The sequence below is a fragment of the Bubalus bubalis genome, chromosome 23 (genome assembly GCF_019923935.1).
Source record: "Bubalus bubalis isolate 160015118507 breed Murrah chromosome 23, NDDB_SH_1, whole genome shotgun sequence".
Classification (NCBI taxonomy): domain Eukaryota; kingdom Metazoa; phylum Chordata; class Mammalia; order Artiodactyla; family Bovidae; genus Bubalus; species Bubalus bubalis.
Window position 1 is genome coordinate 32,714,707 of NC_059179.1, and position 13,198 is coordinate 32,727,904.

The following is a 13,198-nucleotide window of genomic DNA, read 5'->3' on the forward strand; positions in this document are numbered from 1 at the left end:
CTGTTCAAGACAGAAGAGAAATTTCTAACACATTTTCCTTTTGGTAGCCCGCATTTCTGTTTTTCGTTTCAAGGACTCCGTCCACGACTGACACCTGGAACAGAGCTTGGACCATAAGCAAAAGCTGAGCACCTAAGAATAGCAATAGCTGGCAACACTCAAAGCAGCATTCAAAGGTTTAAACATTAAGTTGTAAAAGGTCAGACAGCCTTCTGACAGTAGCAGGAGGAATAAAGCCAGACCCCTGGAGCCCTATGCTAACAGTTCATCTCCCTCCCTCTTAAATCACACACTCCTACAAAAGAACTACAAAGGCCTTACTTAAGAGTAAGCAAGTTGTTATACTATAGCTTAAAATAATTCACTTTAAATGAAAAACAAGGTCAACTTATGTAACATTCCTTTATCCTAACAAGTGAGTTTAAAGTCTAGAATTGAAATTACAGCCATACTATCCAATTAGGGTCAAATTCTGCTCTTCTGTCTAAATAATTTTCTCTTAACTTTGAATTCATCAGTTGCTCAAATCCCAGTGATATAACATTCTCAAAAAGAAACCCAAAGACCACCTAAAACTCCAACCCCCCCAAAAAAGTTTTGTTTTGTTTTTAATCTGAAGCAGACTGAAGAAATATCTGAAGAAATATTGAAAACATCCCATGTTATGCTGACATAGAGAAAACAATACAAGAACAACGACAACAAAAAAACCGCCAAAAAATGCCTTTTGGATCGGGATTCATACTAAAATTTCTATTTTCAATTATTTAAATAAACTTCATTTCCACTACAAAATTCACACTTCTGAAATATAATTATGGAAAACAGATACAGAATAAAAAAAAAAAAAAATTCTGGTTAAATTACACCACCCAAAAGAACAAACAGGCTTTTTTCCTCTGCAAAAGTATTTTGCTTTTTAACATAATCCCCGTCCTTACACTTCTTACCCATTTTTTTTCTTCCCAATAACATAATACCATAAGACTTTTTAAATATTAGACTTCATAAACTAACCTTCAAACAGCTGGAGGCAGTTTCTGTAGCTATTAATGTCTATTTGAATTTATGCTTCCAGTACATCCACCTTCATTAACACTGAGAAGAACATCTTTAGGCTGAATGCTTTTATCCTGTATCTTAAACTTACCCATTCCTCGGTGGCATGCTTACACCGACCAATGCTGTATTCAGAAGAATTTGGCAAATAAGATACATCTATCGTGCCAAGGGTCAATGCAGATTCATCCATGTCACACAGCGTAACTCCCGAATCATGTGCTGTAAAAAATGTATACCGTTTAAGTTAATAAGGGATCCAGAGGGTAAATAGTAGAACTAAAAATTCTGATTTCTATGTTATTTTGCTTCAGGGTAGGATATCAAATGAACTAAGGAGGACTTCTTAGTCATTGTATAAAACTGGACTTTGATGTATATATATGAACTCAGTTAGGTCATCCAGATTTTAAAAAAAATTTGTATCTTTAGACTTCGTGAACAAAACAGCTATGAATTCACAAGGGTAATTATCACCCTATTTCAGGTATGTGACAAATAATATTTTATTTGTGTTAAGTGAATAGTTCCTAGAAGGATGCAAATATGCATTTACTAATTTAAAGTTACATGTATGCACACAAGTAGATAATTTTTGAAAAATTATGTGCTGGGAATTTTTGGTCATACATACCATGCAATGTAAAATGGACAAAGGTAATGAGTGCACCTCTAACGTTTCCCACTTAAACTGAATTAAGTTTATTTTCTTGTGCTGCCTTAAATGAAATGGTATTTGCACTTTTAATACATCTACAAAGCTCTAAAATAAGAAAACACTGTTCTAAAATATCTGATTTATAAGTTTTCATATCTTTGCAATAAGCCTTTTCTCACCCTCAGAAAAAACGTTCTCTAACAGTGAACTGCTAAAAAAAAAAAAAAAAAATTAAAATATAAGAATTTTCTAACCTAATCCTCAAATTATTTCAGCTTTTGATTATTTCTCACCTGGCCTTAAATCAGTTTTTAAAACCTTAAAAACTCATGTTCAGGTTAACAGAGTTCCTTGGAGGGCAGATTCCCATTTCTTTATAATCCCCATCTGGATTTATAGTGGTAACTGTAATTCTCAGGATAACTAGACACATTCTTCACAATTTTACCTAAGTAACAATCTAACAAATAGGCGAGGGGAAGGAAGAGTAAACCAATGCACTTGGCATGAAAGCTCTTCTTATTATAAAACAAAACTCAGCTATCAGCTTCAGGCGCAAAATGTATACGACAGGGGGAGCCGGTGGCTGCCTGGGAAAATGAAGACTTGGCTGGCCCCAGTGATGAAGGGAGGACGAGAGGGGGAAACGGTCCTGTGCCAATAAGAAGCCCACGCTTCGCTCCTCCCCCGACACGTTTGTCCAAGGTTGAAAAGTGCCCCGATCCCACCCCACCCAAAAGGAAAAGCCAGCCTATGCGCTGAGGGGAGCCAACCGTGGGGTTTTGAAAGCGAGAGAGGCAGGAGGGCCGACTCTGAAGCCAAATACATCCGAGCTCGAATCCCCCCTCTGTTTACCATCTGTGGTCACCAACCAAGATGGGTTAACAACAACTTAGACAAGCCGGTTCATTCCCATGCCTTGGTTTCCCCATCTGGCAAATGGGCATGATACGATAAATCTTACCTCCTGGGTTGCGGGAGTTGTGCATAATACCCCTAGGGCGCCTGGCACTGTGTCTGACGCCTAGTGAGTGCTCAGCTCAATCAGTGGTCATCTGTCATGGGACTGTCCCTGCACCAGCTGCTTTCAGCGTACCCCTGCAGCCTCAACGCCCAAGTCAATGCCTCCACGTCCCCTTCGAGTGTGCGGGGAGACTGAGCCGAGAGGGACTTCCCTCCCACCCGGGGGAAAGCCCTGCCGCAACCCGGGGTTCCCGGGAGAGAACGAGCTCGACCCCAACGCCGGCACGAGCCGGGCCCACCGCTCAGGGGGAAACCCGGAGGGAGCTCGAGAGAGAGAGAGAGCGCCGAGGCGAGCGAACTGCCGGGCAGCTGGCGGGAGCCGCACTGGGTCCGGCGAGAGGGCGATCACGCACCTGTCCCGGCGCTCCCGGCCCCAGAAGCCTCCCGCAGCCCGTTCCCGCCCTGGCCGCTCGCACCCGCAGCTCCGCCTGCTATAGCTCTGCAGCTGCCAGCATTTCAAGCCTCAGCCGGCGCTGCTGCGCCGTCGCGCCCTGATGACGCAACGAGGGGGACGAGAGTGACAGGCGCAGCCCACACTGGCCAGTTCCAGGCGGGCAAGGGCTGGGGACCCACGCTGCGGGCGACTTGGGCGTCATGCACCGCAGGGGGTGGATCTGAGATTAGCAGGTGTGCTCGCAAGTGTGTCTGTGTAGTGTGTGGCCAGGCGTGTGCTGCCTAGTCGCGCGGCGATTCTGCCTGGGCGCGGAGTCACGTGTGTGGGCCTGTCTGCGTCCTGTGAACGCTGCTCTTCTGAAAGTTTGAATCTCCGCCCTGCTCCCCTGGGAGCACGCACGTGGCCGTCTGAGTTTACTTGTATAGGTGTGGGCCGTCTTCTTTGTGAGATTTTTAAGACTGCAGAACTTAATGGGCATGAGAGAGATGGGGACTGGAAAGGCCCCGTTGGGTAATTTTCCGAGGAATTCAAATAGAAACAAATAAGGCTTGGAAGAACCTGTGTCCAAATTTCCCGGCCTTGAGTCCTTGAAACAAAATAGCAAGGAGCATGAAGAGTTTTTTTCACAATATTTGTCTTGCCATTGACAAAGCCAGTGGTTATAAAGAGATTAATAATTTATTGATAGAAGGTAAAAGATAACCTTTTACCTGCACTTCAACAACAGGCATGCCATGTGAACTAGCAGATGGGGGGGGGGGGGGTGGTGACAGGCTTCCCTGGTGGCTCACAGGTAAAGAATCCGCCTACAATGCAGGACACATGGGTTCAATCCCTGGGTCAGGAAGATCCCCTGGAATAGGGAATAGCAACCCACTCCAGTATTCTTGCTTGGAAAAATCCCATGAACAGAGGAGCCTGGTGGGTGACACAGCAAAAGAGTGGGACTGGACTGAGCACCCACACAGGCAGCAGATGGAGATACAAAGATGATTAAGGCATAATCCCTGTCCTGGCGCCTCTGCCACCAGTCCTTACCTCTTCTGCCCACATGATCCCTAACCCTCTCTGCCAGACAATCTCTGTCCACCCATCAGAAACCATCCAGAGCCCCCCACAGTCCAAATGCCTAAGCCTAGCATCTAAGACTTTCACAGAGAAGCCTCTTCTTTCCCCACCGTTCTCCATCAGGAGCCCCTTCCTTTAGCCTCTCTGATTTTCCCTCATCAAGCCCTGGGCACTGATACTCCTAACTGTGCTCACACCACTCTCCCCTAAATTTGACAGTTCTTTGCTAAACTAGGTCTCCAAGCCTTCCCTCATCTTGTCCGCCCTCTATACTCACACTGTCAAGTGAAATCTCACAGATTTCCTGTGGTACCACACCTTGGGTCTTTATCAGTTTGTGTCATTCCTCCACAAGATCATGAACTCATCATCAGTGCTTGTTTCCCAGGTAACACTACAATGTATTCTTGTAGGAAACACTCAGTAAATACTTGTTGAAGCTGAGGAACAAGAAGTGAAAGAAGCATTACTTCCCTTGCACTTTCTACTGTTTATAAATCCATCCCCAAACAATTCAAAACAGCAGGAGTGCTTATTCATTTTAAAAAAGATTTTGAGCTTCTTGAAGTCAAGGACCCTGTTTTTATTCAACCCCTCTCCACACAAACACACACACACACACACACACACACACACACACACACACACCTTCTCCCCAAGCACACACCTAAGTATTCAAGGCCAGTGTTGACTAGAATAAGATGAATTCTCATCCCCAAATATCATGAAGTTTGTGTACAGATTACTGGCCCCTGACATGAAAGAAAGAAAAGGAGGAAAGAAAATAGAGGCAAGTCACAGGATTTGAAGTCACTGTTAAAGAGAAAGTAATGAGAAATGAAGTACAGTATCACAGGAATGAGAATGTAAGCTAGAGGGAAAAATTAGTTGTCTTACATAGACTTAATTTGTATGCAACTCTTCTGTAACACCCGTTGCACAAGAGTTTACTGCACCCAAAGGAGATGTGGATTGTGAAGCAAAGATTACTTAATGAGGATTGTTTTGGAAACAAGTGATAATCTTGGCAGTCTTTCATCAACAGAACAGCAATAATTTATAGTAATCTAGATGCAGTCTAGCCAGCCAAGGCAGAGCAACAAGAACTAAATTTACTCTCCTGCTAACACGACAGTAAAAACAAAACAAGCAAAATATATTAAAAAGGCAGCTGTGCAGGACAGTGTTCCATAAGGGAAGGGAAACGAACAAGGTTAAACACTGTGATTGCCTCAGCTTACTGCCTAGAAAGAGTTGCCAGGCTATAGTGCAGACAGAGTAATCCAGGAAGAACTAGGCAGACTTTCTGAGTTGAGGAGTTAGAACCAGGAGACCAGGAAGACCAAAACAGTTGGAGTTGGGAGAAGAGTACCAGAGAGGTGTTCTTGTTCCCACAAGGCAGAGGGAAAAGCTGCCCAGTGAACCTACAGGACCAGGAATATAGGGCTTGATTCTGGCCCCTAGACTGGAAAATCTCATAATTTGTAACTCAGAAAGTCCCTCAGTGTTCAGTTGCATCTGACTCTTTGTGACCTCATGGTCTGTAGCCCACCAGGCTCCTCTGTCCATGGAATTTTCCAGGCAAGAATACTGGAGTGGTTTGCCATGCCCTCCTCCAGGGGATCTTACCGACCCAGGGATCGAACCCATGCCTCCTGCATCTCCTGCATTGGCAGGCGGATTCTTTACCACTGAGCCACCTGGGGAGCCCCTTGCCTCAGTAGTGGGGTAAAATTAATCCTAGAATAAACACTGCTCTGGTCCTACCTAACAAAGAAAAATAAAATCAAACTTTCCAAAGCAGAATGTCCCAAAACAAAGCACAAGAATACTTATAGGAAGTCAGAAATATTTAGCATCCAACAAGGTAAAATTCACAATGTTGTCCTTCCAATCAAAAGTCATCAGGCATGCAAAATGAAGTAGGAAGCAGCAATGAACCACAGTGAGCAGAAAAGTTAATTAATTGAAAGAATCCCAGAAATGACAGAGGTGATAGAATTGGTAAATACAGACACTAAAAAATACTTACAACTATATTCTGTAAGTCCAAGAGAGTAGAGGAAATATTAAGTGTATTAAGTAGATCTGGAAAACCTAAAAAGACCCAAGCGAAATTTGTGGCCAACCCAACTCTTGAAGGTCAACTGTGGTAAGTTAAAGATGTATACTCCAACTCTTAAAACAACTGCCATAAAAGCAAAATAAGGAGTTGTAGCTAGTACATCAATGAAGAAAATAAAGCAGAATCATTTTTAACAAGTCACTCAATGAATCCAAAAGAAGGCAGTAAGTGAGTAGAAAGGGGGGGAAAATGGATTGATGAAGAGAAAACACATAGCAAGATGGCAGATTTAAATTCATGCATGTAAGTAATCATCTCAGTCAAAAGGCAAAGACTGTCAGACTGGAGAAGAAAAAAAGAACCAGCTGTATGTCAGCTATTAAAATCACTTTAGATGTAAAGACAAATTGGTTAAACAGTTGAAAAATAAGCCTCCAATTAAAATAAATAAAATTATATTAAAAAAAGAAAAATAATGTACCATGCTAATGCTAATCAAAAGAAATATGGGTAGCTATATTACTGTCATAAAAAATACATTTCAATACAAAGAATATTACCAGAAATAAAGAAGATCATTTCATAATGATAAAGGAATCAATCCAACAAGGGGGAAAATGATTTTAAATATTTATGTCTAATACAGAGCTTCCAAATATATGAATCAAAAACTGACAATCTTGCAAGGAGAAATAGAAAAATCCATGACTATAAACAGCAGTTCAATCTCTCTCTCCATGACCGAGCAAGTAGGCAGAAAATCAGTAAAGATATTTAAACCTTGTACAATACCATCGACCGACTTGGCCTAATTGACATTTATAGAACACTACATCCATCAACAGAATATCATTTTTTCAAGTGAATACAGAACGTGTTTTAGTAAAACTTGCCATAAAACAAGACTCAATAGATCTAAGGTTTCAAATCACATGAAACATACTCTGACCACAATGGAAATTAGAAATCATTAATTTAGACGTACCTGGAAAATTTCCAAATATTTGGAAACTAACATGTTTTAAAAAAAACAAAAACAGACCAAAAAATACCCATGGTTTGAACAAATAAGAATGAAAATTAGAAACTAGTCTGAACTGAATGGTGGTGAGAACACCCCTTATAAAGGCTGGGACTCTTAACACCTTGAAATACCACCTTGAAATCAGTGATTGGAGTTGAGAACTGTCTTTTCTTCTAATACAGATATTTTACTGCTATAAACATCTCGCTAAGTATGGCTTCAGCTACATCTGTCAAATTATGACACGTGCTTTTTTTTCCCTCTGCGAGAGTATTATGAGCAACAATGTCAACTGACTTGCCAAAATTCAGTGATAAGATATCTATGACATTCCATGATCTCAGATATAACAATTACACTATCAGAAACTTTTATAGGAAATAAAGTTTGTCCTATCTTACTGTTACTGAATCCATGCTGTTCTCATCATCTGCTTTCCTCTAGATTCATTTCCTTTTTTTATAAATATGTATAGAACTCCTACTGCCTGCCAGGCAGCATAGAATGAGACCGTCTAGAAAACAAACTCCTGTTTGATTATTGTGTCCCAAAAGATTCTAAAAGCAGCATCAAGTTCAGTAGACTGTGGCCTCTAGAACTCTGTTGATTTGGAGCAAACACTGAGACCCCTCAGTCTGCTATCCATTCCTTGCAGGTTCCTGGCTATGTGAAGCCTGATTTTATTCAGGGTGATCTTTTGTCCAGCCCTGAGATAATAGTGAATCAAAGTATCTGAGTTAATGATGATAATCTTGCTTTCTACTATTCTAACTGTTCCTGCAGCCAAGATGGTCTTATGATCCAGTTCTGGGCAATGACACCTAAAAAAAAATCAAACTTGAGGATTTCTGGAAAAGCCTTTCTTTCCTGGTAAAAGATAACCGATACATTTGGCATGTTTCTTTTTCAATCTTTTCCGTATTTGCTCTGCAGCTTATTATCCAAACCCCACACTACTAATCACACAAGACTGGTTTTTAAGCCACTTAAATCTTGCTTTCTGTTGCATGTTCTGTCGCTCAGTCATGTCTTACTCTTTGTGACCCCATGGATTGTCACCCACCAGGCTCCTCTGTCCATGGGATTTTCCAGGCAAGAATACCAGAGTGGGTTGCCATTTCCCACTCGAGGGTATCTTCCCAACAAATTGCATTCCTGACTCATCTTTAATTTTTAAGCACAGTCCTGGCTGCTAGAATAACTCAGGTATATGGAGGGGAAAGAGTGTTGAGAAATAGTCCCTGCTAGTGTATCACCCTGGGGAATGGCAATGGATGTGACCTTGGAGCCTGCCATTTAGAAAGTACCTTAGGCCAGGAGAGAATGGGACCCCGCCCCCCTTCCCTGATTCACATTTACATTTATGACAGAACCGGTACTTCAATTTGACTGAAAATGGCTTCACAATAGACTAAGTTAAAAACTTCAAATAAGCCAGGCAGGAAGCAATCTAGCTTCTGGGAAAGTTGCCTTGGCAACTTCCTTCAAGCTTGGCAGAAGCCTTCAAGCTTGAAGGCCCACTCCGACCCCAGGAAGGAAGGTGGGCAGAAACTAGGTAGGGTTCCAGGCTTTTGATCACTAGCAAGGCCTCAGGCCCTGATGGCCCAGCAGGTAAAGAATCCTCCTGCAATGCAGGAGACACAGGAGATACAGGTTGGATCTTTGGGTTGGGAAGATCTCCTGCACTACAGGAGACACAGGAGATGCGGGTGGGATCCCTGGGTTGGGAAGATCTCCTGGAGTAGGAAATGGCTACCCACTCCAGTATTCTTGCCTGAAAAATCCTATGGACAGAGGAGACCAGTGGGCTACAGTCCAAAGGGTCGCAAAGAGTCAGACATGACTGAGTGACTATGGATATTAGGGCCTCAGGGCAGGACACCGGTTCTAGAGTTAAAAGTGGGACACTGGATCAGTAACTGCTAGAGCTGGGTAATTAAGGAATTAGCTTCCCAGTTATTTGTGTGTGTTTGTGTGTGTGTGGTTTTTTTTTTTTTTTTTTTTTTTCAGTTTATAACTGTTAGCTCATTCTTAAGAAAGGAAAATTATTTCTCCTTCTTCTAGGGGTGTAGCCAGGCTCTGTGGTTTAAGTCCCAAGGTTCTATTGAAGGAGCCTAAGTCAGTGCCATTAGCAGTCTTTTTGTTCCTGAAAGAAGACAAAATCTGAAGGGACCTTTGCTTTCCCTGTGCAATCAAGCTAGATTGGGTGAGAGGGAGAGGTTGTCTTGAGTAGGAAGGGGTGGGGTGGGGAGAGTCCACGAGGCATGGACGCTGCAATGAAACTCCAAGAGCACCTGGTCACCTGTGACCAATATTAGATAAAGTAATGGGAAGGGCTTCTCCAAGTGAGGAGCAGCTACGTTGAGGCGAGGATGTGAGAAGCATGGGAAAGAAGACCAGAAAAGATCTTTCCAAGAAGAAGGGACTATACCTGCCAAAGCCCCAAAGGAAGACAGAGCTTGGCAGAGAGAACTGGACAAAAGCAAGTGCGGGTTGGAGGGAGTGAGGGAGAAGGTGGTGGAGGGAGGGGTTGGGAAGACGGAAGGGGCCAGATAGAGCAGGGCTTTTTAAGCCATTGTAAGAAGTTTGGAAAATTAGAAAGAAAGTGATAACGTGTCACAAATGTTGAGGAGAAATCCACATGCCCTTTACCCTATAAAGATTAGAGAAGAATGCATCAAAACAAACCCAGGTCTCAGGACTCAGACAGCCTGGAGAGAGAAATGAGCCTTGATTCAGGAGCTTTGGGGTAAGCAGAGGCCTGCCTGGTGCAAATTGGCCTCAGAGCATCTAGGTAAGAGGTAAGTCAGTACATTTTGTAAGCTGCCACTCACTAGGCAATTACATGCCAAGCACAGTTCTTAGTACTTCATAGGCATGATCACAAGCAATTCTTTGTATTAGTCACAGTGCAGTATGGAAAAGAGCCTGTGCCAGACAGCCACTAGAGAACTTGAGAAGAGTTCTACTCAGAAAGTTCTTAGAAGAACAGAAAGGACCAAAGGGGACAGTGAGGCAGCCCTTAGCAATAGAAGATCACTACCTGCCCTGGGGCTGGAGGGACAAAGCCAGGTGCTAACAGAGCCAGGAACCAGAACCAACTAGGCAACAGCTGGGACCAAGGAGAGACAGGCCGCCCACGAGGAGCCGAAATCACACTGGAGATGTCCCTAGAGAAAGAGGGGGCCACCCTCCCTGGCTTTTACCCCTTTCTGGCCTCCCATCACCTGCCAGTCCTCCTATTGGCTGAAGTAAACATCAAGGGAGTCTAAGGAATGAAGGTGCAGGGGCTACCTCCCCAACTCGCTCCCCAGCCCCTCCCCAGACAAGCAGTAGAGTCGAGGAGGGTGGCAACTGGATCTGAAAGCAAACAGGCAAATAAGGTGCCTGTCCTCCCGGCAGCCCCATGAGCCAGGAACTATAAATCCCCATTTTCCATATGGGAAAACTGAGGCACGGGGAGAGGTAGATGTGGTATGTGGAAGAACCCCAATTTGAAATCAGTTGCCTCCAATTCTAGAGCGCAAATGTATGACTGATATGTTATTTAGTCAGTGTAGATGAGAGCTTGAGAGTTAGGACTGGGCCACCAGATCCCAGGTGTGAAAAGCATATCTTCATGTTAAACCCCACTCCATGAAGGAGCTGAGGATAGTGATACTCAGAGGGGGTTGAGTATCACTCAGCTGAGTAAAAACTGAGCTGCTGCCAGTCGGGATATCAGTGGACTAACCCCGAGTCCTTCCAGCAGAATGTCTGAGAGTTATGCCAGGACTTTGAAGACAGGCCACCTAGGTTCCAGTCATGAAAGTGAAGTGAAAGTCACTCAGTCATGTCCAACTGTTTGTGACCCCCATGGACTATACAGTCCCTGGAATTCTCCAGGCCAGAATACTGGAGTGGGTAGCCTTTCCCTTCTCCAGGGGATCTTCCCAACCCAGGAATTAAACCCAGGTCTCCCACACTGCAGGCTGATTCTTTACCAGCTGAGCCACAAGGGAAGCCCAAGAATACTGGAATGGGTAGCCTATCCCTTCTCCCGTGGATCTTCCTGACCCAGGAATCAAACCGGGGTCTCCTGCATTGCAGGCGGATTCTTTACCAACTGAGCTACTAGGTTCCAATCAGAGTTCTGCCATTTACCAGCTGTGTGACCCTGGGAAAATTATTTAACCGCTCTGAGTCCCTATTCTCTCATTTAAAAAGTGGATTTGCTACATATGTACACCTATGGCTAATTCATGTTGATGCATGGCAGAAATGAAACCAATATTGTAAAGCAATTATCCTTCAATTCGAAATAAATAAAAAAAAATTTTTAAAGGTGGATTTGCTAACATTCCCTTACTTACTGTGTTACTTTGAGGTAAAATGAAATAATGTATACAGATAATTAGCATATTGCCTGCCAAGTGGTGAGATTTACTAGAGAGAGGGCAATGGCACCCCACTCCAGTACTCTTGCCTGGAAAATCCCATGGACGGAGGAGCCTGGTAGGCTGCAGTCCATGGGGTCACTAAGAGTCTGACACAGCTGAGCAACTTCACTTTCACTTTTCACTTTCATGCATTGGAGAAAGAAATGGCAACCCACTCCAGTGTTCTTGCTTGGAGAATCCCGGGGACGGTGGAGCCTGATGGGCTGCTGTCTATGGGGTCGCACAGAGTTGGACACTACTGAAGCGACTTAGCAGCAGCAGCAGCAGCTATTATTATGGTTGTTGTTGGTCTCCTCTTGCACAGACTCGAGAGACAAAAGAGATATCCTATTCCTTTGAGCTGAAATCCTGGCAAAGTATTTGTCCTGAAACCTTCCAAACTCATTTGAGCCATTAAGGTTACTTTGTTCTGGAGAGAATGTCATGGTATTGGTCAGGATGGGCTAGGTTGCAATTCAGTAACAAATGTCTCAGAGTCTTGCAACAAAGATTATCTACTTATGCTACATGGAAACTGTGGGTTATTACAGGGGCTTATAAGGTCACTGAGGGAGGCTCCAACTTGACATGTGCTTCCTGGATTGCTGAGGCTGGGACCAGAGAGACTAGTGAGCCATGCAGTAGGTCTTAATTCACATCATTTCTGTTCCCATTTCATTAGATAAAGCATTATATGTAAGCAAGAGAGTGAAGAAGTGTAATCCCACCATGTGCCCAAAACAAGGTAACTAAACATTTATGAACAACCCTAGTGACTATCAGAACAACCTCAGTGAATCTTTTGATTGGGCTGGATAAAGCAAAGGCCCCAGTCTGGAATGAAAAGATTCAGGAGCCTCTAACAGGCCAGAACTACCCTATATGACATTATAAAAGTCTGTCTCCTTTGAGAAATGTTTTTGTTGTGGTAAAAGTCACACAACATAGAACTATTTTAACCATATTTAACACTACATTTCAGTGGCACTAAGTACATTCACAATGTTGTACAACTCTCACCATCATCCATCTCCCAAATTTTTCACTAAACTGAAGAGTTTCCTAAACTGAAACTCTGTCCCCATTAAACACAAAGAGACCCTTCCCCCGTCCCATCCCCCACTCCCCCATGCCAGTCCCTGGCATCTACCAATGTACTTTCTGACTTTATGAATTTGGCTATTCTAGGTACCTCATATAAGTGGAATCAAACAATATTTGTCTGTACCTACTGTGTATTAGAATGCGGTTTTTAGGTTGACTTAATGTATGCCCTACAATTAGGTTTCTTCTTCCCCCCTCTGCTCCACAGTAGGTTCATTAGAAATCTATTTTATGCATAGCCATGTGTATATGTTTATCCCAGTCTCCCAATTTATCCCTCTTCTTTTCCCTGTTGGTGTCCATACATTCTTTCTCTACATCTGTGTCTCTATTTCTGCTTTGCAAATAAGTTCACCTCTGCTATTTTTTCTAAAAGTTTGTCTTC

The 13,198-nt window shown here is 43.2% G+C and overlaps 1 protein-coding gene across 6 annotated transcripts in view; it reads right to left on the reverse strand.

Annotated features, from left to right (window-relative positions):
• GPAM (glycerol-3-phosphate acyltransferase, mitochondrial) overlaps window positions 1–13,198 on the reverse strand; it is a 66,823-nt gene that overhangs the window by 38,047 nt on the left and 15,578 nt on the right. For 3 of the 6 annotated variants that reach the window (XM_006043943.4, XM_006043942.4, XR_003106273.3), the window contains one exon: window positions 1,151–1,281. In XM_006043943.4, the coding sequence (XP_006044005.1) occupies window positions 1,151–1,252 (102 nt within the window). In that variant the 5' untranslated portion in view covers window positions 1,253–1,281. Of the gene's footprint in view, window positions 1–1,017; window positions 1,282–2,681; window positions 3,047–3,093; window positions 3,249–13,198 lie in introns of those variants that run through there. The other 3 variants (XM_006043941.4, XM_006043940.4, XM_025274458.3) reach the window with 3 other exon arrangements.